Consider the following 26,258-nt stretch of genomic DNA (forward strand, 5'->3'; position numbering starts at 1 on the left):
AATTGAAACTTTTCGGCAGATAACACATACCTACTTATAAAATTGAGAATATTTATATGTTGCTGTGATAATACTGAATGCGATATTTTGTCTACAAAATGCTAACTCTAATGGTTTCAAAGTTTTTGTAAATTCAAATCGGCTCAAACATATTTCAAATGAATATTTATTATGCTTTTTATCTTGTGTTAAAACCGAAATAATATACTACAATTTATTATAATGCCAAATTTGCAATGATTTCGACCTAGTTTATTATAAACTTATTGACAAGTTTTCATGAATAATATAAGCTAGGAGCTAATTTTCCGTTGAAATATCGTATAATCCTATAATTGTATAAGTATTTGCTAAATTGATTATGGTGATGGGCTTAAGAGATTACCCTACTCCAGAAAATATAAAAGAGAATATCATGTAATGTCAATTAAGTCTTTGAATATTTACATCAATTACATCATAACATTTTTTATACCATAGTTACCGAAAAGTGGAAAGATTCTTCAGTTCTGAAATCCTCTGATACGTTAAATATTTGACCAAGATTTATTTTCTTTAGAAACTGAAATCAACGTTATTCAAAGTAAAATATCTGTATTTTGAATTGAATTAAATAATGAAATTGGGAGAGAAAAACCTCTGGTAAATATTGGTTCACTGAAAAAAATAACTGGTTATATCCAGAATTGAATAGTTCAGTGTTTTAAGGATTAAATCAGATATTAGCATTGTGTTGAATAACAATAGCAAAAATAATCCATATATTTATTTCAGCTTATTTGATACGACTCAAACTGGAAATATCCAGACAAAACAAAATTTGCTATATTTATTTTAGTTGGTAGGTAATTAACACAGGATTGAGTAAATTCAGAGGGATCAACAAATATAAGAAATAATGTGAAATAAGTAATACAGTCTTTACCTGGCCTTGTGTAGAGTTTCGAAAAATTTCATCTGAAGGAATCATATCACAACAGAAATGAATAAAATTTTCATTCATATACATAAATAAGAAAATAATGTGCACTAGATAGAAACAACAGGCTGTACATTGTTATGAAGCCTATATGAAAAATGTTATCATAAGAAGTCTTATCGCCAAAGAAAAGAATTTTTATTCATACAATGTTACAGTGCAAGTACTGCAATAATTGATTTGTGATACGATGATAAAGAACAATTGCGAATTGGTTAAATCAAACTGTTCAAATTTTCCAGAAGTGTGTGAATCATCACTTTTTTGACATTTAAAGTGCTATTCAAATCGAATTGAATGTTTTTGGAAATTAGGTTTTTTCCAAATTTAGATCTCGTTTTACGCTCTTCTGCTTTTCTCCGATTTACCTATTTTTTTTTTTTGGTGAACTAAGTAAACGATCGGTTTTGTGTAAAATCTCAATTTTTGCAAAATAAGTAGCATTTTAATAAATAAATTCAATAAGGTACCTGCTATTTTGTTTGTTTGTCATCTTGGGTAGAGTTCGGTACTGATAATCCCTAATGAGGGTGAAACCGGTATATCGCTATTCTCCCTTGATGACATACATTCTCCTTGGGTTACTTTTGATTATGATTCCTACGTAATGGCATGGAGACCTTCTGTCTTACAATGGTTATGTCGATGGCAGTTTGCTCATTGCTGATACATTAACCAGATAAATAGTTAATATCGTATGATATTATTACTCTATTGGAAATTGTACTTATTTTTCTTTTCTTTTCAAGTAGCATTTTATCTGAAATAAACGGCGTTTATCACAGAGTACAATGTTTGAAAAGTTTGTTCAAGCTATTCATTACACCTTACAATATGTATATAGTATGTAATAGTAGAATTTTGGTGGATATGATCAGGATTTCATCTTCAACTGACAAATATGCAATATAATCTCAAATTGCAATATATGACCTATTCCATTATGAATTTCAATACTCGAAAGCGATCATTTGGAATTAATACAATTTATATTTAGCTACACATCATTTGCTTATACGTGTTGAATGAATAACCACGAATTATAGCCAACGATCAAAGTTTATTGGTATGAAACATTTCAATGAATGGTTTAACATACTAGTACCTTTATTGTCGTGAATAATTGATTGATTTTCATTGAGTACTAATAATTTTATTGTTCTACACTATGGCTAATGGTTGACAAGTCAACATCTGATGCTGAAAGTCTTCTTAATTTTCGTATCAGAAGAAATAACAGGTCAATTGAAAAGTCCCCGGTCTACCATAGTAAAACACATTTTTTTTTGGAAAATTCGATTTTATTATTCAACATAGTTGCCTTCGAGGGCGATACAGCGATTATAGCGATCTTACAACTTTTCGATACCATTTTTGAAGAACGATTTGTCTTTCGCTTCGAAATAGGCCTCAGTTTCGGCGATTACTTCTTCATTGGCGCTAAATTTCTTTCAAGCGAGCATTCTTTTGAGGTCTGAAAATAGGAAAAAGTCGCTGGGGGCCACATCTGACAAATACGGTGGATGCAGAAGCAATTCGAAGTCCAATTCATGCAATTTTGCCATTGTTTTCATTGATTTGTGACACGGCGCATTGTCTTGATGAAACAGCTTTTTTTTTCGTCAAATGGGGCCGTTTTCGAAAGATTTCATCCTTCAAACGATCTAATAACGCTATATAATAATCGCTGTTGATGGTCTGGCCCTTTTGGAGTTAATCAATGAATATTATACCTTGCGCATCCCAGAATCCTGATGCCATAACCTTGCCAGTTGACATTTGTGTTTTTTATCGCTTTGGATTCGGTTCATTGTGTGCAGTCCACTCAGCTGACTGTCGATTGGACCCCGAAGTGAAATGATGGAGCCATGTTTCATCCATTGTCACATATTGACGCAAAATTCAAGGTTTATTGCACTTAAACAGCTTCAAACACTGCTCAGAATCATTGACACGTTGTTGCTTTTGATCGATTGTGAGCTCGAGCGGCACCCATTTTGCACACAGCTTTCTCATGTACTAATATTCATGAATGATAATGATGTACACGTTCAGATGATATCGTCACAATGTCTGCTATCTCATTCAAAGTCATTTTGTGAACTTTTTTGATTTTTTCGTCGGTGACGGCCTCATTTGGGCGTCCACTGAGTTCACCGTCTTCGGTGCTCATTTCACCAAGTGTAAACTTAGCATAACAATCAATGAAGGTTGGTGCATCCTCCGGAAACTCCTCATCAAGCAAAGATTTTGATTCAACTGTATTTTCCCTTCAAAAAGCAATATTTTATCAGCACACGAAATTCTTTTTCTTCCATCTTTTTTCAAATAACAAAAGTAGCTACACTCACAACGCAATCTCTCACGAACTAATGGTCGGACTGCTGTCAAATTTTTACACGTATCGTTTGAAGGTTGGTATTAATTAAAAATCATATGGAATTAATACTTGCACCGCCATCTGTGCATCAGACCGGGGACTTTTCAATTGGCCTAATAAGTAGAACCAATAAATTTGCAATAAATTTATGCGAATTGAAAATATGTGCTTTTCCTGCTCAATTAACATCAATGAATCATTTGAGTGGATTCGAAAAATTTGTCAAACGGCCTATTATGGGATCAAACTTTTAATTCCTTCAATAACAACCATATTCCACAGAATAATAATCTGTATGCCTACTTTGGGATAAGCATCGATTGAAACTGTATATTTTTAGATCTTATGCCGACATGCTCTAATTACAGTTTGCCGTTAATTGGAATGAACAACATCCTTTTGATCGATAAAATCAATAAGCTTAATCATCAATAAATAATTCATGAAATACAATTGTTTCTCACTGAAACCAGTGAAGCGTTGACAGTTTAAACTGGCAGAGGTCGTTTACTCAAATTTTTTCTTTCTCGGTTGAATCCAGGGAGGAACTTCGATTAATGGGTAGATGTTATCACCAACTTCTGTTTGAAGATCGCACCATTGGAGACCACATTACCACCTTACACTTTACTCAAAAATTCTTGGTCTTGACCAGTTCAAACACATTTTTTCTAAACAATCCTTCTTTTAGAGCAGGGTTTTATCAATACACGAAACTCGTTTTCAATCATTTTTCAAACAGCAACAAATGTAGCGTCCTTTAACCTCCAATAACCAAAAATAAAGACTTTATTATTAAGTGTACAACTTTGCTTCCGCCGTTTTGCGTTAGATGGCCTGTAACGGTAAATGGTAATCGAAATGAATAGATCGTAGATGTCATACATTAAGTTTAGGTATTTGTAAACGCCTTCGAAATATTAGTCGATTTGTGTCTGCATCATAGAGTTATTCCCGATTAAACATGTCAGCTTACAAGCCAAATTCTCGTCATTTGCAAGAGGTTTTAATTTTCTGCTTTCATATGAAAAAATTTGAGGCTGAGGCTCATCGAATGCTCTCGAATACCTATGGTGAGGCCGCTATTAGTGAAAGAACGTGCCGAGAGTGGTTTCAACGCTTCAAAAACGGTGATTTTGACGTCGAAGACATGCATGGCAGTGGTAGAGATAAGGTTCTCGAAGATGCAGAATTGGAGGCATTACTTGATGAAGACCCGTGTCAAACGCAACAAGAATTGGCATGATCATTGGGAGTGACGCAACAAGCCTTTTCAAAACGCCTGAGAGTCATGGAAATGATTCAGAAACAAGGAAATTGGGTGCCGTAAGAGTTGAAGCCGAGAGATGTTGAACGGCGTTTGTTTGTTTATAAAAAGTTGCTTGCAAGGTAAAGACAAAAGGGATTTGTGAATTGCATTGTGACAGGAGACGAAAAATGGTTTCATTATGATAATCCCAAGCGCAGAAAATCATGGGGATATCCCGGTCATGCTTCCACTTCGACGGCCAAACCGAATATTCATGGTTATCGAACGCAATTAATGCGCTTGAGCCGAGCATTGAAAGAAAAACGGCCGCAATAAAACGAAAGACATGATGAAGTGATTTTACAGCATGACAATGCTTGACCCCATGTTGCGAAAGTGGTCAAGACATACATAGAAACGTTGAAATGGGAAATCCTACCCCACCCGCCGTATTCTCCACACGTTGCTACCTCGGACTATCACTTGTTTCGATCAATGGCACACGGTCTCGCTGACCAGCACTTCCGGTTTTATGAAGAAGTAAAAAATTGGATCGATTCGTGGATTGCTTAAAAAGATGATCAGTTTTTTCAACGTGGGATTCGTACGCTGCCCCAAAAGATGAGAGAAAGAAGTGGCCAGCGATGGACAATACTTTGAATCATGAATATATGACCAGTTTTTAAAATAAAGCCTTGAATTTCGGGAAAAAAAACGGCGAAAGCAGAGTTGTACGCAATGTACATACAGTTTGTGGTCTCCAGAGATGCAATTGGCGCATAAATGAACAAGCACTCAAAAATCTCATGACTTGACGTTAGTGATTTATTCATTTTTATCCTTTCTCTGAATCGTTAATCTGAAAAATGTCCCATGCTTTCAACAACGGATATTGGAAATCATAATTATAATAATTATATATCAATATAAATTATAAAACATGACATCCTAAATATTTCGTCAATCATCCTAAAATCGTTGTGACACAATCGAGAGCAGGTGTTGAAATACGTCCCTGCTCTTTTTATTTACCTTAAAATCATTGACATTCGTATATTTTAATTTCACTGATCTGCTGTTAATGAAAATCGGAATATACCAGGTGAATACATGGTTAGAAATCCAATAACACCGATTGATTTCGTTTACTAATATGCATTTATTGCATGCATGAATAGTTTTGCTTTTATACTCGACCATGTAGAAAAACTACATATTCAACGCATCTGAATGAAATTGGGCAATTTCAATCGACGAATCAAATTTTCGAACGAAGGTTGGATTTTTTTGTGATGCGTATCTGATATTGTAACGATTTCGCAATGTTAATCGTTGTTTTGTTATATTGTTACTGTATAAGAAAGTGAGTCGAAGTTAGAAAAAATACATTGATCGATTTTTTGTTCAAATATCGGTGCTCAATGAAAAATTTATTATGAAGGTGATTTGTTTTCGCTTTCTTAAAAACGTGAGGTCTGAAATGAATTATACTCGAATTGAAAACATAATTGAAAATAGCGGTTTATAAAAAATAATGAAAAAAATATTCGAATATCAGTTCGAATCCTCAATTTCATGTAAAGGGTGTTTTTTTCGAGGTATATAACTTTAAGTTGGCATTACTGTTCAAGATGGCAACCGATTTAATAGCTGTCAAGTGATTTATTCTGAGTTTGGTTTGGCAATTTATCATGAATAGACTCACGCCTGAACAACGCTTGCAAATAGTGCAATTTCATTTCGAAAATAATGGTTCTGTGCGGAATACGTATCGCGCACTACGTCCATTTTATTTTGTTTAGCGATAAAGCGCACTTCTGGTTGAATGGCTACGTCAACAAACAAAACTGCCGCATTTGGAGTAAAGCTAATCCTCAAGTGTATGTCGAAACACCGTTACATCCAGAAAAACTGACTGTTTGGTGCGCTTTATGGGCTGGTGGAATCATTGGTCCGTACTTCTTCAAAAACGATGATGTCCAGAACGTTACAGTCAATGGTGATCGGTATAGAGCCATGATTACTAACTTTTTCATTCCTGAATTGAACAACCATGATGTCCAGGAGCTGTGGTTCCAACAAGACGGCGCAACATGTCACACAGCTCGTGCCACAATTGATTTATTGAAAGACACGTTTGGTGACCGCCTAATTTCACGTTTTGGACCTGTGAATTGGCCTCCAAGATCTTGTGATTTAACACCGCTAGACTACTTTCTGTGGGGCTAGGTCAAGTCATTGGTCTATGCGGATAAGCCACAAACCCTTGACCATTTGGAAGACAACATTCGACGTGTTATTGCCGATATACGGCCACAAATGTAGGAAAAAGTCATCGAAAATTGGACGTCCAGATTGGACTACATCCGAGCCAGCCGTGGCGGTCATATGCCAGAAATCATATTCAAAATGTAATGCCACAAGATTATCTTGCGGATAAATAAAATTCATGTCAATCGAATAATCCATCGTTGTTTTATTGCTATTTACAGTTCTATAGCTCTAAAAAAACACCCTTTATTTATTCTAGATGGTAGGTACATACCTATGTTTTTAAGGCTGTATTTATAATGTTGTATCATTACAGCAACGCTGTGTATTATTTTTGACTTTCCTTATGTCATGCATGTTTAGTATGTTATGCCATTGAATCATGGAAAGATACAAGCATTAACAACGTTAAGAAATCGTTGAATTGTTTCATCAAAAACAGTGCTATTTGTGAATACTGAGATAAATTTCAGAAGATACTCAACTAAATACAAATGACATAAGAAACGCCAAAAAATAATATGCAGTGTTGTCATGATAAATATTTGAATTTGTATCATTCCTACTGGAAATCCCTTTGTTATAGAGATAAAAAAAGCATTATATGATTTGATTCCTTTTACAAGGTTTTCCTGAATCTTATTTCCCAAATAATATAATATAATATTTTTTTCTTCGTGGATGTTTTATGTATCGAATTCCGATATTATTCATTAGGAATGATAGATTCCATAAATTTGAATCTAATCGTTCTTCTATTCTATTTTATAAACAAATGCACCTCCAATAAAAAAACATTGAGTAGGAGAATAAACATGAGTAAGATCGCAGATAATAGATTATAGAATTCATATATTATAGGAAAATTTTGCATACCAGCAAACTTTCAACGCTAAATTCGAATAATGAATTATTTAGAGAGCTCATATCATCATTGATTATTCAATCTATATTTTCAATAATTTAGAATTTTTAATCACATCGAAAGGTTTTTGACTGCATAACCTCGAATAGGTGTTATATCTATCCCTCTTCGGATAACAATAATTATTAGCTTCAATATTGATTTCCATTCTTGCGTAATATTATCGGATTGTCTGGGTAACCGCGGAAATCGATGTGGTTTTGTATAGATTATCGTATAATTTTTTTTAGTTTTTTATTGGCAGCACATCTTTATACAGGATGTTGCTAAATTTGAGGTACAAACGTAAATTACAGATTCCTCAGATCCTATTAAGAAAAAAGTAAGATATAAATATGGGTCCGCAAACTCTTTGTTTTCGAGATACAGGGTGTTGAAGTTTAATTTTTTTCTAAAGGAACCTTCCCGTCTCAAGATATTCAACTTAAATTTGGCATGGATATTCCAATTCAAAGGATTACACTTTCAAGTTCACATCATATGACGTATCAATTGTACGTGAAATATACAGGGCGATTATTTTTTTTTTAATGTTGAAAAATACGAAAAAGAGTCTTCGTTTCTTTCAAGAGTTTTTTGAACTCTCGGAATGCTGTTATCGAGAAGAAAAAGATAAACGACAAGTGGAACACGGGGAATTACCAACTTAACAGGTTGGTAAAAGTAATATTGTTGTCTTCTTTTAGGTGAAGACGTGACGTCAATGGAAAATATCAATATACTTCTAGGTAAATATCGTTGATCACTTCTCAAGTAGGTGCATATCTTTATGTTAGAGTCTGAAATCAAATATTGATTTCCTGTCACTTCTTAGGAAATTCAAATTATCTAAGTAAATACTTTCATTATGAAAATTTGTCGTCCAATCTCTATAATGAAATCTATCTGAAAATTTATAATTGAAAAATAAAAAAACTTTACAGGAAGAAAATACTTTATGTGCTGATTGCCGTTAAGAGAAATTTTGATGTGAAATGCAGGGATGGCGCATTGCGCATTTAGAAGTTGCATGTCTCAGAATTCAAAATGAGTTTCAGACTTCCAAATGGAAATGAACATTATACCTATTAGTGTAACTTTTTTTTACTTTTTTCAAACTAACTAGCACTCTACATAATGGAGTCAATTTCTACTTACGAAATTACAAAATTAACACATAGTAATTAGAGAGTACTGGTAATACTTAGCATTTTATCTTATCGTGTATAAACCTGAAAATAGGTGAGTAAAAATAGAAAATTATGGTCGTTTTATCATATTTTATAAATAGCATCGATTTTTCAGAAAAACAATGGGCTCACATTAGGTCATGGACTTTTTTTAGTATTTCACTATATTTTCGTTTTTTTTTCAAACGCCATTTAATTGGGAGAATTTCCAACATTATTATGTTTTTGTCTTCAAAACAAATCGAGTAATAACTAAAAAATCTAGATAATACAATTACCGAAATTCAAAAACGAAAAATTTCTCATGCACTCGTGCAAAAAAAAACACTTTTAAACCAATTTCCCATTATATCAGTTTAGGGGTATTCAATCTTAATTTCTTTTACTGCTAAAAAGCAACTGTTATAGGTGTAATTGAAAATTAAACAAAGGACTGTGTGATTACCAGCAATAAAAGGTTTTCTCAGAAAACTCAGAAAGTGTTGAATTGTCTACACATATTTGTCTTTTGCGAGACATTTGGATTTATAGTATTTATTCATCTCTAGGGATTCAAGGAAGGCCAAGACATATTTTTTATCTTTGCATCATATCAAAAATTTGAAAATTACAGACATGATAGAAATGATAAGAACTAGGGATTCATCAAGCCAAGTACGAGTAGCTTGACATTTTAACCAACTACTTGACTTGAACGGATTATACATATTTCTGCAATCTCGTGCGTGCTAAGACTGAATAAGGGGATTCCTCGAGCGCCGAGAGACTGAAGCATTCGCCAGTGTGACTTTATTAGTAGTTATCTCACATTTCTATGAAATCTATTGGTAGATTTTGGTAGTTTCAGAAAAATCTTTCCAAACTTGGCCAAAATGGCCAAAGACATTTTTATAACAATAGGTTAGGTTAACCAAAGACTTTTTTATAACAATAGGTTAGGCGACAAATCTATAAGATGCATCATGTATCTTAGATCCTGGATGGAAAATTATGAAATCACACAAAGCCTGGAGGTTTCTCAATATTAAGAAACTTAATTTTTTTATTATTTTTCATTTTGTTATGATTTATAGTGATTTCATTTATGTTTCTATTTCAAAAAAGTTGATATTTTCGGTTCTTTTATACAATGATTTCAATAAATCAAAGTGTTTTTTGCAAGGTTCCTTCTCATTTAATCATTTATTTATTGATGTGACACTACACAATAAAACTGCTAAAAATCAAGTAGCTTGATATGATTCAAGTACTTGATGAATAAATACTTGACTTGAGATTGAAAAACTACCTACTACTTGACTTGAAATCAAGTGAAGCTCAAGCCAAGTAGCTTGAAAATCAAGCCAAGCCGTGAATCCCTAGATAGAACCAATCTGTTCAGGAAACACTCATTTTCGTTTTCCATATTATATGACAAAATATTGCTAAATATTGAAAATAAATATTCATAACAATTTCACGGATCTGACTCTATCAAAGTCCTATTAATAGATTATTGAAATACTTGGCAGGTGAGGGAAATAATAACGGATTGAAACGTAATAACTAGCATTTATGAAAGACATGAATCATAACGGGAAACATTGAACTTCACTTCACACGACACATATCAATAGCTAAACGTTATTTAATGATCCAATCGTTAACAAGGAAATCCGTAATTTCTTATTTTTTTCGATTTTCAGTAATAGACCTATATGTTTAACACTGTTGCATTAGTGGTAATCACAATCGAGTTTAAAATTTTATTTCTGCGAATTGTTGAATGTCCAAGTTGCGCCATTTGTTGAATAAATTACGTGTAATATTATGAAGTTTATCCTTCGTTCAGGAAAAATTGTGTTATGGAATAAAATATACTATAAGCGATTGTATGTACTTTTACTCGATATTATAATAATATACTCTATGAATAATAATATCATTGTTTCCAGTACATTTAAATGTTCCTCATTTTATTATGCTATCAACTTTTGCTCGTAATTTCTCACTTTTTTCGAACAATTAATTTTTTACATTTTATTTTTCATGAATTATTTTTTCGTTGGGATTGTTGAAAAATCCATAAACCAATACAATACAATTTTCAATTACGAATAATTCATTACAATTCTGGAAATGTCAAATTTTGTTATCCAAACATAGAATTTTAGCTTCTTTCTGTGTTTTCCGTAGGAGTCACAGATTACGCCACACGTTATAATTTGCGTTTTTTTCTCATTTGCAGTTTTTCCTGATAACTCATTCAAAAAAATGTGAGTCCTCAGTGCCACAATTTTTTTTTCATAAGAATCCCAATAACTCATGAACCGTTGAGTTTACACCCAAGGTATGGATATTGCCGAAATTGTCATCAAAGAATCATTTTTGAAGTTTTTCCTCGATAACTCTGAAAGTATTCATTTTAGGTATAGGATTTGCTCAAGTAAGCCCCACTATTTTTGGACCTAGAATCGACTGAAATAATGAAAAATATAGGTTTTGATCGGAAAATCTTGAGTTTTGATGAATTTGAGTTGTCCAAGTTCATGATATTCTTATGAACACCCTGTACATTTTTGGTCGAAATCGCAATCATATACTTGGTATATGCAGAATCGAAAAGGAGACAAATTTTTTCGAAAAAAGCTTTGTCTGCCGAAAAATTTAAAAAATGTGAGTCCTCAATGCCACAATTTTTTTCATAAGAATCCCAATAACTCATGAACCGTTGAGTTTATACCCAAGGTATGGCATATTGCCGAAATTGTCGTCAAAAAAGCTATCTAATGATGCAATATATACTGGGTGTGCCAATCGAAATAAGGAAGTAGTAGTATGTTTCCGGTATAACCGGAAATTGTAAAGATCTGAAAATATTTTAGGGAGAAATATCATTTTCTCAAAACCCAATATGCAAATTTTCAGCACAAAATTATGATTAGTTTTCCATAAACGTCTATTAGGACATCCCGGTGAATCACCCTGTATAGGTAATAAGTGCTTCATATATGTATCCCTTAATCCAGACAATAATTGTATGTTCATGATGTGAGTTAGTTTTTTAAGCGTGAATTTGAATACAATCCAAAGTTTTATAGAAAAAACTGTAAGGATAAATTTGAGAAAAACTGCTTTATTTTAAAAATTCCTATCCCTACTTGGTCAGGCGATCTCGAATCTAATCGTTATTATAGAATTTCAACCTGCAACATTCTCTACCTCATTCGGGATCTAAGAAGCATTGTAAACATAAATCGAAACAAAGGAGTTCAAGGAAATCATTAAACCAGCAATACAACATGTGCGCAAAACAATTCAAGCATTATCTAGAAAAGTCGCCTCGTTCCTTGCAACTCGAAGGAGAAAAAAATTATCTCAACTATCGAAATCACACACGCAAGTCTGATTTTTGGAGAAGGTTGATTTACGAAGTGAGCGGTCAGTTCCTCATTTCAGCACACAATATATAGGCGGTTGGCCATGAAAAAGTCAATGTCAAGTTGAGTTTGGTTTGTGTACGACTCAAAGAATGTTTAGTAACACGTTATTGACATGGGTAAAGGGTTGTCCAATAGGAACGATTCAAATTTGAATGGTTATAATGGCAACATTGTTAATTATTTTTTGACATTTCTTATGTCATTCGTGTGCAGTAGGTTATGTCATTTGATCGTAGAAAGATACACGCGTCACAACGTTTATAAATTGTAAAATTGTTTTATAAAAATCAGTGATCATTTATGAATACTGACAGAAAATTAAGAAGAATTTATGGACGACATTATTCAGTTGAATTTTTTTCTGTTGTTGCTGATAATAATCCATAAGATATTAGGTTTCAACAAGTTGGTGCCACCTGCCATACAGCCACCTCATTAATTGAATTATTGATAAAAAATTGGGTGATAAAATTACCTCAATTTAGACACTACGTATTTTGAATCATAAATTTTTATAAAGCAAGAACGGCAACTTAATAATCGTTAAAAATTACAACTGATGTGTTAAATGCTTACTTTTTCTATGTACAATTTTTCTATGTTTTGTCAAATTTCGATGTTTTAGCACTACAACTTTCAAACCGGAGGAGATAGACAAAATCTGATACCCAATTCTCGGTCTCTTTTTCTGAGGAACTAGCAAGGGGAGTATTCATTTTTGGCCATCTTCTTTTGTTTTCGAGTTATAAGCGAAAATTGGAAAATGACGATATCGAAAAACCTTTATATCTCCGCTAATACTGATGATAGAGCTCTGAATTTAAAACATTATACAGCCACTTTTTCACGTAGAATCCAGTGGCGTGTTCGAATTTTCAAAAGGGTTTTTAATAAACCAATGTTATGGTTTTTCAAATGGAAACACTAGATATTTGTGCCATTTTTTGAAAGCTTAATTTTTCCTGATTTAAAAAATATATAACATCGTATGGTTTGTATTGAAATAAATAACAGAAGATGGTCAAAAACCTTTTTTTACCTAAGAGTCTCAATATTTCTATGGTTTCAACTGTTGATGAGCACAGATAAATCGAGTTATCTATAACAAGAGCAGTGTCCTTCCGTCAATCTGATTATTTCTATGCTATTTACTAATTTCTAGAGAATAATCAGATTGATGGAAGGACACTGCTCTCGTTATAGAAAGCTCGATTTATCTGTGCTCATCAACAGTTGAAACCATAGAAATATTGAGACTCTTAGGTGAAAAAAGGTTTTTGACCAATTTCTATTATTTATATTGATACGAATCATACGATGTGATCTATTTTTGAAATCAGGAAAGATTAAGCTTTCAAAAAATGGCACAAAAATCTAGTGTTCCCATTTGAAAAAACATAACTTCGGGTCATAGCTTCGTAATTAAAATCCCTTTTGAATATACGAACACGCCACTTGGTTTTACGTAAAAAAGTGCCTATATAATATTTTAATTTCAGAGCTCTATCATCAGTATTAGCGGAGATATCGCCATTTTTCCAATTTTCGCTTATAACTCGAAAACAAAAGAAGGTGGCCAAAAATGAATACTACCCTTGCTAGTTTCTCAGAAAAAGAGACCGAGAATTGGGTATCAGATTTTGTCTATCTCCTCCGGTTTAAAAGTTGTAGTGCTAAAACATCGAAATTTGCCCACCCTGTACATATTTTTAAAAAGTCAAAATTTTTCATTTTGATAGATGCAAAATGAATTTTTGTATGAATTCAATAATAATAATAATAATATCTGTAAAACTTTTGCTTTGGAAATATCCTCATTAAAAAATCATGGATATGTAAATTCTACAATTATACCTTTCTAATATAAAGCATCTGTCAAGACAATAATAGATATTTGTTTCAATTTACAACTCATTCGATGACAATCAATAATTTATGAGCTCAATAAATAAAACATGAATATCGGGAATCGATATATTACTAAGGCTTTTCGTATAATGAAAAACATTCAGAACATCACGAAAAGGAATGATTAAGAAAATAACGAGGGGTTATTGTTTAGAATTTTCAAGGAGAACTAGCCAAGTTATTTCATTTTCAACAGAAAGAGTGGATATCAAAATTACAGGATTCTTCTGAATGCCGTAACTCCAACCCATATTTGAATAACTTCTACTGTTCAAGGTTAGAGAATGTCCAGTGTTCATACTTCAAGTTCTGTGGTACTTCCGTGACAGATATTTGGAATTTATGACTAAACTATGGGCATAAGGAATTTTGTAATTATGTTACGATAGATTCTGTATCACGATCCACTTAAAGGATTTTCTCGGAAAACATAAAAACTAAATGCATGGAATTTGGCATTAGTATTAATTGTTATTCCGTATTGATGCTCTAACCTTGATATTTCCGTTCGAGGAACGAGCGCTGAAAAAGATATGGAAAGAAGAAGAAAGTACTAAGCATGCGCATAGGTATACTTAATCTGGGAAAAAAAGAAACAGATAACTATCTTACCAGGTATAAATTAGAATAAACTATGGTTATACAGGTTATAGAAACGAACTTCAAACAAACTTCTCATTTTTATTGTTTTGGTAATTATAGTAAGAAAACAAAGTAATCAATACGAATATCCAGGGGCCATTTTGATGACTTTTAAAATCTTAACTAAATTTTTTATTGATCGCATCAAATTGATTGAATTTTATCAGTTTCAATATCTTCGCAAATATTCAAATACCTCTCATCAAAATTCTGGGAAGATTCAAGTTGCATTGACACTAATCCATATTCAGATTTTTTGTGTCGAGGAATATTGATTCCATTCTGTCTCAAGGATGTCATCTGAACTTCTCAATTTTAAATAAGAAATTAGTAATTATTTATATTGAATAATTAGTAAGAATCATCGAAACATCAAATTATACTTGGACATAATTTGGTGATTCAGTGAATGAATATCAGGTTCCTTGAAAGTTTGATGGAATTCGAGGTTCTTCAATCTCCATACGATAATTCTATACAGTTTTTGGATATCAAGGAATAACTGGAAGTAGCTGTGCATTCACGCATGAGCGAAATGATGATAATTGTAAATATTCCAAAAAAAATATGAAAAGGCCTGAGCTTGGGAATTTAAGCTGATGACACACCTATAAGTATAAATTTTTATTTTCTGAAATCAAAAATGTCTATTTCTACAGTGATAATAGTGTTAACAAATTTCTTTCCCAAATATCCCTCCAAATATTTTATCTGCCATATTTCCACCCTATCCATCAACCACCATATCTCTTTAAAACATTTAAATTTGGCCCAACATTGACCAAAACTCTTGCAGATGACTGATGGAAACAATATTCTGAGTATTCATGTGCATTAGACAAATTTAAAAAATTTCAACATATTGCGAAATTTTGCAAAACACCGTGTACTACTACAACTTATCTAAAGCTTTTTCCATTTGAATATTTGATGAAATTTCAAAATTTTCATTGCGTATGTGACCGGGGCTTTCATAAAAAATGACCCTAATTTGTGCATCAGACACAATTTCTGATTTTTCGATATATATTTATCATTCTGGCATTTCACGTAATTTTAAAGGTACCTTAAATTTACTATGTTTTTATTTTGTGACAAAATAATGTTCTAATTTCATTTTTTAATTTCCAGGAAAATTTTGGCGATACCTTTCAACGGACAAGAATTCGATAAATGCCGCATGTATGATGTAAATTTCGAGGAATTATTAAAAATTGACATACTCAAACCAGATCCTTCTTGGCCGGTTAAGTCCTGTCAAAATGGGTGGGAGTATGATTTCACAGACCAGCCATACACATCGATTGCTACAGAGGTAAGATAACAAACAAAATTAAATAAATACGAAAAATTAACCGGTGATCATTTTTCCATCGGCCTGCTGGTCCTTCGAGGTATGATTAAATAACGGGTGTTTTTTTTCGAGATATATAACTTTAAGTTGGCATTACTGTTCGAGATGGCGACCGATTTAACAGCTGTCAAGTGATTTATTCTCAGTTTGGTTTGGCAATTCATCATGAATAGACTCACGTCTGAACAACGCTTGCAAATAGTGCAATTTTATTTCGAAAATAATGGTTATGTGCGGAATACGTATCGCGCACTACGTCCATTTTATTTTGTTTAGCGATGAAGCGCACTTCTGGTTGAATGGCTACGTCAACAACCAAAACTGCCGCATTTGGAGTGAAGCTAATTCTCAAGTGTATGTCGAAACACCGTTACATCCAGAAAAACTGACTGTTTGGTGCGCTTTATGGGCTGGTGGAATCATTGGTCTGTACTTCTTCAAAAACGATGATGGCCAGAACGTTACAGTCAATGGTGATCGGTATAGAGCCATGATTACTAACTTTTTCATTCCTGAATTGAACAACCATGATGTCCAGGAGCTGTGGTTCCAACAAGACGGCGCAACATGTCACACAGCTCGTGCCACAATCGATTTATTGAAAGACACGTTTGGTGACCGCCTAATTTCACGTTTTGGACCTGTGAATTGGCCTCCAAGATCTTGTGATTTAACACAGCTAGACTACTTTCTGTGGGGCTATGTAGAGTCATTGGTCTATGCGGATAAGCCACAAACCCTTGACCATTTGGAAGACAACATTCGCCGTGTTATTGTCGAGATACGGCCACAAATGTTGGAAAAGTCATCGAAAATTGGACGTCCAGATTGGACTACATCCGAGCCAGCCGTGGCGGTCATATGCCAGAAATCATATTTAAAATGTAATGCCACAAGATTATCTTGCGGATAAATAAAATTCATGTCAATCGAATAATCCATCGTTGTTTTATTGCAATTTAAAGTTCTATAGCTCTAAAAAAACTCCCTTTATATTATTGGAGATGATGAATCGAAACTGTGGGGTAAAACACAATAAAATATTTCTCGTTGATAACCAGCTCGTAAATCGAATTTAGCCCAAAACGACTTGATGATAATGTACCAGAATTACCCTAGAAGGTAATCCACTTGAAATGACAACTTTGCTACTTTCATAGCAATTCTAAACAAGCGTCATCTGGTCAGCGGACTGATCTTGAATATCTCAATCTTGCAATGTAGAGGTTATTTATGAGAATGCTGTTAACATAACTGAAAACGTATTGCACATGATAAATGTCCACAGTCAATTTATCTGATGGAAAAATTCTCAGTATTCGAATAATGTTGATCAATAAATAGAACGATTGTTGTAATTTCAATAAGTCCGTATAAATTAGTCATAAATACTCGTATCGAGTAGGATTTGTTAAACAATGAGTTTTTTTACGAAGGTCTGTCAAAGTTTGACGTGCCATAAGTTGCCAGACCAATTCATAATGACGGTTATCATTTTCTTTTGTTTCTCCAACAAAAATTGCCTTTTGAAATTGCCAAATTCGTCATTCGTATGTTGATAAAAAAATACGTACATTCTACTGGTTTGTTTCTTGGTCTTGTTCATGTTTTATTTTCAGCTATTGTGACGTTGGTCTTCAAAAATGATTTTGAGATATGTTTAATTTACTTTGGAAATAGCGGTGAATTAGAAAATCTTTTATCGATGCGATTTAGGTCAAATATGCGCCGTTTTTTTCGATAACTATTTACAATTTCGAAGGCAATATCATTATGCCTCTCTCATAGAAGCCCCCGTCCCTATTGGCAAAAAATTGAGAAGATCGATTTTCACAAGTCTCTGTTGAAGCGAATTTTTCACCAGCAAAATTGTTCGCCATGAACAGGAACAGATGCTAATCACTTGGCGCTAGGCCCGGGCTGTGAGGTGGATGAATAAGAACCTCTAAACCAAGCTCCCGAAGCTTCTGGCGAGTCATTATCTATGTGTGTGGCCTGCGTTGTCCTGATGGAACACAATTCATCTCCTATTGGCCAAAGCTGACCGCTTCTGGGCGATTGCTTCCTTCAGACAGTCCAATTGTGGACAGTACAGTTCCGAGTTAACAGTTGTGCCGTAGGGGAGCAGCTCATAGTAGATAATTCCCTGCTAATCCCACCAAACAGACAGCAAAATCTTCCTGGCAGTCAATATTAGCTTGGCCACCGTTTCCGGCGACTCACCGCGTTTCGACCACTACCGCTTTCGCTTGACGTTGTCGTAAGTGATGCACTTTTCATCACCAACCGCTTCAAAAATGGGTCGATTTTGTTGCGATTCAGCAGCGATTCGCAGATGAAAATTCGGTCCATGAGACCAGCCTTATGCAAATGGTTCCAAACAGTTTTTTGTGCAATCTTTAGCTCTTGAGTAATCGAAACAGTGCTTACATGATATTAGGACTACACAATGTCCATGATTTTATCGACACTTTGGACAATCATTTGGACTCTCTAATCATAAATGCTGGTGTTCCGCAGGGATCAATTCTAGCACCAACACTATTTCTACTTCACTTCAATGATCTGTTGGGAGCAACTTCATGTCCAGTACACAGTTTTGCGGATGATAGTACCCTCCATACCGCCTTCTCTTCTAGGGCTCCAATACCAGCCCGCCAAATCAGTAACGAACGAGGAAGAAATGTTAATACCATAAATATGGACTTGGCAATATTTCTTGAATGGGGATCCAATAACTTGGTGGATTTCAATGCAGACAAAACACAAGCATGTCTTTTCTCTAGAAAGGCCGATCTCAGTATGCCCAACATAAGCTTGTCAGGAGTAACTGTGCCTTTGAAATCATCCATCTCGATGCTTGGTATTACTATCAGCAATAACGTTTCTTGGGAAGATCACGTGAGATCAATTGCCAAAAGTGCATCCCAAAAACTTGGTTTTCTGTTTCGTGCTAGAAGCTTTTTCACTCCCAGTCAGCTACTTGTGATTTATAAGGCCCATATCCGACATGTCCTGGAATACTGTTCCCATGTTTGCAGTGCGGCACCTAAACATATTCTGAAACTGCTGGATTTTGTCCAAAAAAGGGCAATTCGTCTCGTCGGTGATGCTTCGCTTACAAACTCGCTCACCACTTTGGAACACCGTAGAAAAGTTAGCGATCTGTCTCTATTTTATAGATATTTTTATGGGCGATACTCTTCTGAAATATCAACAATCGTTCCTCCTTTGGCAGTCTCTTCGAGGTTAACCCGTCAAGTTCAGTCTTCACACTCCTTTGTGGTCGCGTTGGAGACCTGCAGAACATCTCTTTTCAAAGACTCGTTCATCCAACGAACAGCAAGGCTCTGGAACACATTGCCTAGGGAGGTGTTCCCCGAGGCAGATAACCTTCATAAATTCAAAAAGAACTCCAATTCCTACCTTCTTTCCCTTGGTTCTCACGATGTTCTCTGAACATTACAGGATATCTGCTTTCGTGGGAACCAGAACAAAAAAAAATTGGCCTTCCAGTGCATGGTGCATCTTTGACGTCTAAATTACAGGAACGGAATCGACGAAACCAAAACTGCGCATGATTGGTTGTCAGTATCCACATTTCCAGCCACTTGGCTTGCATTTTCGCCTTCGGGGAGTGTTTCTACATAAAAAAAATTACGGTTGCTTTGTGATTTTTGTCGCAAATGCTTCGTATTCTATATAAAAGGTGTTGAAGTATTTCTCAAAAACTGATTATTTCTCGAATAGTCTTTTTCTATTTAATTTTCTCATCCGATCTAACCTGCGTCTCATCTTTTAATTTTTTTTCAAAAAATAAAAACAAGGATAATTACTCTCATTTCCTGCGGATTAGGTACGCATAATCAATCTTGAGAAGAACATAAAGAAATGTGACCGTCAATTCTCAAGCTAAGTGATGGATGTTGCATTGGATGTGGAAGGTTATCCATTTGATATCTCCAGACGGATTTTTTTAATTACCAGGAAATAATTTCAAAAGATAATGTTCAAATGGGTACAGTAATGGATCTCATATTGGCTATTATACCTTTCACTCCGTTTAAGTGTGATATAATTACTTTGGGAGGTACACAAGAAGACAATGTAAAAGTTTCATAGAGTTATAAAAAGTATTCCAACAAGAGGTTTCATTTTGATATGAAAAAACGAGTATATTTTAAGAAGGAGATAATTTTTCGATGGGATCATTTTAATGAATTTCAAGGACACAATCCACGAAGATTGAAGACTTGAGTTCTTGTGCTAATTCAACTTCAAAAGTCTTAAGACCCATGTCTATATGCAAAATACTGTGTGATGTCCTTTGTGGAAAGCCTAATTCCCAAGGAGGAATCGACAAACCTGGTTTTTCGTCAACACTACGGGCCACAGTGGCAATATTCTCAGTTGGTCTTGAGCGACGTACACGGTTTCGATTCTTCACATCACAAACTTGTTTCAACAGTTCAAAATTTTCCACCAGTTGCAACTTTTGTCGATAGAGAAGGTGTTTCACGAAGACCTGAAAGTGCTTTAGTTTGGGAAAGGTGAAATTTTCACTATTTTAGTAGTGAATTTAACAATTCCAATGCGTGCTTGAGGCGTGAATAATTTTCAATAATGGCGTAGGTTCTATTCATCAAATGCCAAAAGGAAACATCTTACTGGAAAACCTCTTCTTTCACAATTACTTATGATACAACCTGTATATGCACTATATTGAAACTTCCATAAAAAAACTGCTATGCGATAACTCAACTTCGACAGTTCTCAATGAGTGAATGAAAATACCTTTAAAACGATTGTATGGGTGGTGTCCAACAAAAAATGCGTGAAATAATTATTCGCTCAGCTGAAATTACCATAACTGTCCATAAAACAAGGATAATTGATAGACATCGAAAACAATTATGTTCAGGAGTACGTATATTAATTAATTATCTGAATAACAAGAAGTTATTGGCCACTTTTTCAAAAGCAAGGTTACGAAAGTACTTCAGACTGAAGAATTCTGAATATTTCCAAGAGATAATCGACTAATTAAGATTATACTGAACGAAGCGAAGAAGGTGGTGGCATTGAAAGAAAATTAACAACGATGAATGCTGCCAAATCAATTTTTGATGGTGTATACAGGGTGTTCCTTGACTGGAGGTAAAAAGGGAAATGAGAGATTCGTCAAATATACTGTCTGTTAGGTTTGGTATTTTTTGAAGAAAATACTGTACGATTTCCAAGTGTGTAATATCATACGATATTAATTATCTATCTGATTAATGTATCAACAAAAATGCCATCAACACAACCATTGTCAAACAGAAGATTTCCACGCTATTTCATAGGAATCATAATCGAAAGTAAACCAAGGAGAATGCATGTCATCGAGGGAGAGTAGCGATATATCGGTTTCACCCGCTACCACATATCGCTACTCTCCCTTGATGACATGCATTCTCCTTGGTTTACTTTCGATTATGATTCCTATGAAATAGCGTGGAAATCTTCTGTTTGACAATGGTTGTGTTGATGGCATTTTTGTTGATACATTAACCAGATAGATAATTAATATCGTATGATATTATACACTTGGAAATCGTACTTCTTTTTCTTTTTGTATTTTCTTCATTCATTACCAAGTGCTGGTGTTAGTCAATTTTATATTATTTATCGGTACTTGTTGGTTCATTTTGAACAAAGAGTTTGTTACTCCTTATCCAACCTAATCTAACCTTATTTACCTATATTTATAATCCATATCTTTCAGCAAAACTGGGTTTGTGAAAATGCAGCACTACCACATACAGCCCAAGCTATCTTCTTCGGAGGAGCTATACTAGGTGGACTAATTTTTGGATGGTTAGCAGATAGGTTTGGTAGGATTCCAGCTCTTGTTGGATCTAACTTGGTTGGTTTTATCAGTGGAATTGCAACCACCTTATGCAGCTCCTTCTTAGGCTTCTGCATTTGCAGGTTTTTAGTCGGAATGGCTTTCGACAACTGCTTCACAATGATGTACATTTTGGGTGAGTTTTAATAGATGAATTATTCTATTCTAGCAGAAAGTTATAATTGAAATGTGCGGACACAAAGACCTACGCGAAATCAAAGTTGTTCAGAATTGTCTGAAATGTTACTTGTGATTGCTGAAATTTTGAAATCGGAGACCAAAAATGTTTCTTAACCTAACATTGGTCAAAACGTTTTCTTCTTTGAGAATTATTCCAATAACGTGGTAATAACCCAAAACAAATAAATAGAGTTAGAAGTATTATGTTCAAAGGTCAGAGTAATAAACATGGAATGAGGAAGCATATGTCATTTTCAGTAAGCAAATTTTGTCCCCAACATGAAGTATCAAATTTGACATGAAGCGCGGAAATGAAAACATATCAGTGATGCGATATTTCACTCAATTCGCGAGTTTCTCCAAAAAACCGCATTTATTATGTCCCAAAGTGAATCAAAGTTTCTTATTAATTCAAAATTTATTGAAATAAATACCTAATTATATCAGAAATACAGAAAACAAGCTTCAAGCGCGCCAAACGACGTGAAACAACCGATGACACTAGGAGAGCAAAAGTTGCCAAACCTTGGATTTCAGCAGGTAGATACAGAAAATAATAAATATTCTGCTTATTATAAATTCAACAATTAGGAACAATATCGGATTCCAAATATTCAAATTCACATATTTACTCAGGAATCACTCAAATAAATATATTTCATTCAATATAATATACATTCATAACGATATAGTGAAATTATGGATTTGAAAATATATCACAATCCGACAACGTAATCTAACCATGTTGGGGACATGTAAAAATTGCGTATACTCCCTCTATCTATGTTTATTACTCTATGGTTCGAAGCAATGCATTTTGACTGACACCGATGTCTAATTAGATATTGCAAAGATACTGAATATAATAAACATCAATCTTTCTAGTCTAGAAGAAGGTAGGAATAACATGTGGTCAGGATAAATAAATACACATATCTATATATTTCTATAAATGGAAAACTCACTATTCTTTAGATGTTCATTAGAGTTAATTGATCTTTTCCTCGACAACTATTCAATTATTATCGACAACTCTCTAGATTCCTGACGGGAAATAACAACTCTGCAAATGTCAGATTATTAGCGATAGCGTAAAAGTCCAATTTTTCCCAAGATCTCAACGGTCAATTCAAGGATCTTGGTAATTGAAAAAGATCACAGAGAAGGGAACAAACTATTTTACGACTATACAAAGTCGTTATCTTAACAGTGGAAGTATTGACAATTTTAAGAACCTGTTATTCATATCTCGAAGATGAGCTCATTTTATCGAGGGAAGACGTCGTTGTTGACTGCCTAGTGGCCAGAATGAAGTAGGTTTTTGTTAAAGTATTCTTCAAGTTGATATCTCAAAGAGGAACTCTTTTTATCGATATTAAACAAGTGCAGACGTCGTTGTTGACTGTCTGATGGTCAGGGTAACGCGGGTCTTCGTAAAAATATTTACAGATACCTGGTCATCTCCATTTTACGTGATCATTATAGACAATTTTATTGTTTTTGTTATTGTATGAGGAAACACAATTTTTCGACAATAGTTACTTCATAATTGAAATTTTTTTTCAGTTTTGGAGTATGTAGGACCCAAATACAGAACTTTCGTGGCAAATATGTCCATAGCCATCTTCTTCACCTTCGCAGCAACAATTTTACCATGGATAGCGTATTATTTGGCTGACTGGAAAATGCTTTGTTATGTAACATCTGCACCTCTTCTTGTTTCTGTATTTGCTGCTTGGTTCATACCAGAATCGGCAAGGTAAGAGTCTACAATTGTTCAATAACTTTTCGTTATTTATCTTGAACTAGAAGTTTTGAGTATTTGATTCGCGATTCCATTATATAAAGGGTGTTTTTTTAGAGCTATAGAACTTTAAATTGCAATAAAACAACGATGGATTATTCGATTGACATGAATTTTATTTATCCGCAAGATAATCTTGTGGCATTACATTTTAAATATGATTTCTGGCATATGACCGCCACGACTGGCTCGGATGTAGTCCAATCTGGACGTCCAATTTTCGATAACTTTTTCCAACATTTGTGGCCGTATATCGGCAATAACACGGCGAATGTTGTCTTCCAAATGGTCAAGGGTTTGTGGCTTATCCGCATAGACCTATGACTTCACATAGCCCCACAGAAAGTAGTCTAGCGGTGTTACACACAAGATCACAAGATCTTAGAGGCCAATTCACAGGTCCAAAACGTAGAATTAGAATCACCAAACGTGTATTTCAATAAATCGATTGTGGCACTAGCTGTGTGACATGTTGCGCCGTCTTGTTGGAACCACAGCTCCTGGACATCATGATTGTTCAATTCAGGAATGAAAAAGTTAGTAATCATGGCTCTATACCGATCACCATTGCCTGTAACGTTCTGGCCATCATTGTTTTTGAATAAGTACGGACCAATGATTCCACCAACCCATAAAGCGCACCAAACAGTCAGTTTTTGGGGATGTAACAGTGTTTCGACATACACTTGAGGATTAGCTTCACTCCAAATGCGGCAGTTTTGTTTATTGACGTAGCCATTCAACCAGAAGTGCGCTTCATCGCTAAACAAAATAAAATGGACGTAGTGCGCGATACGTATTCCGCACAGAACCATTATTTTCGAAATAAAATTGCACTATTTGCAAGCGTTGTTCAGGCGTGAGTCTATTCATGATGAATTGCCAAACCAAACTGAGAATAAATCACTTGACAGCTGTTAAATCGGTCGCCATCTCGAACAGTAATGCCAACTGAAAGTTATATACCTCAAAAAAAAAACACCCGTTACAAAAAAGAACACCTAGTAATAATTTATTATTTTTTATATAGTCGTGTCTTAGGGTTGGCTCAGTGATCGATCAAAATTTCAGAAAAACCAACCATTTGAACACCAAAAGTGACCCCAAAACACAATACTTATCTTGATCTATAACATGTAATAAGCTAATGTTAAAGATATCGAGAATAAAGCATATGCTTCAGACTGAATCAAGGTGTTATCCAATTATCAAGATGGTGTGTTCACCTATAGGTTGAGGGCATTGTTCTCACGATCACTGAGATAGGTGCACCAACCTTCAATTGTTCGATATCGAAAGTACCAATTGCTTTTTAAAATAACTGTGGTTTATCTCGTCCTAAGATCGCATAAGAAAAATCATGTATTCCATATAATTTGTTTCGCTTGAATGATGTTATGTCTTGGGGGTAGGTCCTCAAATTACAACACTGGTTGAAAATCTGGACCATGGAATTCATGACTCATAATACCTAATTTTTTTTTCTAATTTTTTTAGAAAATACCTATAAATATTCTAATCTATCAAAAATGTTGTATAAATACGCCAAAAAAGTTACAATACAGTTAAAATAGGTAGTCAAGGCTACTGTGAAAAAGATTTTCTATAAGATACAAGGTGGTTCACATGAGACAACCCCACTGTATATTATCCTTCTCTGATTCTTATGGATATACCTATATCCAACTGACTGTTTTATGTGGGCCACCCTGTAGGTATTCGCCTGAATTTCTTTTTCAAAATCGTCACCCCCTCAACACGTAAGAAGAATAACATTATTTTTCTCGACAGATGGCTGACTTCACAAGGAAAATTCGACAAAGCTATTGGAATTCTCAGAAGATTCGAGAAATTCAATAAGAAGACTGTAGATGAGGCTGTCTATGATAAATTCAAGGTAATTCACAATCAATAATACGCAAAATCATTAATTATAATGTGCGCGATCTATATGTTTCATTCCTCACTTAAACTCGGCATTATTTGTTCTGGGCCCATAACCTATTATAATAAACTGCTAAGAAAGTGACTAACCACCTAGAAAAATGTTAGATCTGTTTTTCTCCATCGAGATGACCTTATAAT

The 26,258-nt window shown here is 34.3% G+C and overlaps 1 protein-coding gene across 2 annotated transcripts in view; it reads left to right on the forward strand.

Moving 5' to 3' along the window:
* The window catches only part of LOC123672556 (organic cation transporter protein), a 32,729-nt gene that overhangs the window by 3,848 nt on the left and 2,623 nt on the right, over positions 1–26,258 (forward strand). For both annotated transcript variants that reach the window (XM_045606697.1, XM_045606698.1), the window contains exons 2-5: positions 16,077–16,260; positions 22,067–22,325; positions 23,936–24,128; positions 25,965–26,070. In XM_045606697.1, coding sequence (XP_045462653.1) covers positions 16,077–16,260; positions 22,067–22,325; positions 23,936–24,128; positions 25,965–26,070 — 742 coding nt within the window. The remainder of the gene's footprint in view (positions 1–16,076; positions 16,261–22,066; positions 22,326–23,935; positions 24,129–25,964; positions 26,071–26,258) is intronic.

The sequence above is a fragment of the Harmonia axyridis genome, chromosome 2 (assembly GCF_914767665.1).
Source record: "Harmonia axyridis chromosome 2, icHarAxyr1.1, whole genome shotgun sequence".
Lineage (NCBI taxonomy): Eukaryota > Metazoa > Arthropoda > Insecta > Coleoptera > Coccinellidae > Harmonia > Harmonia axyridis.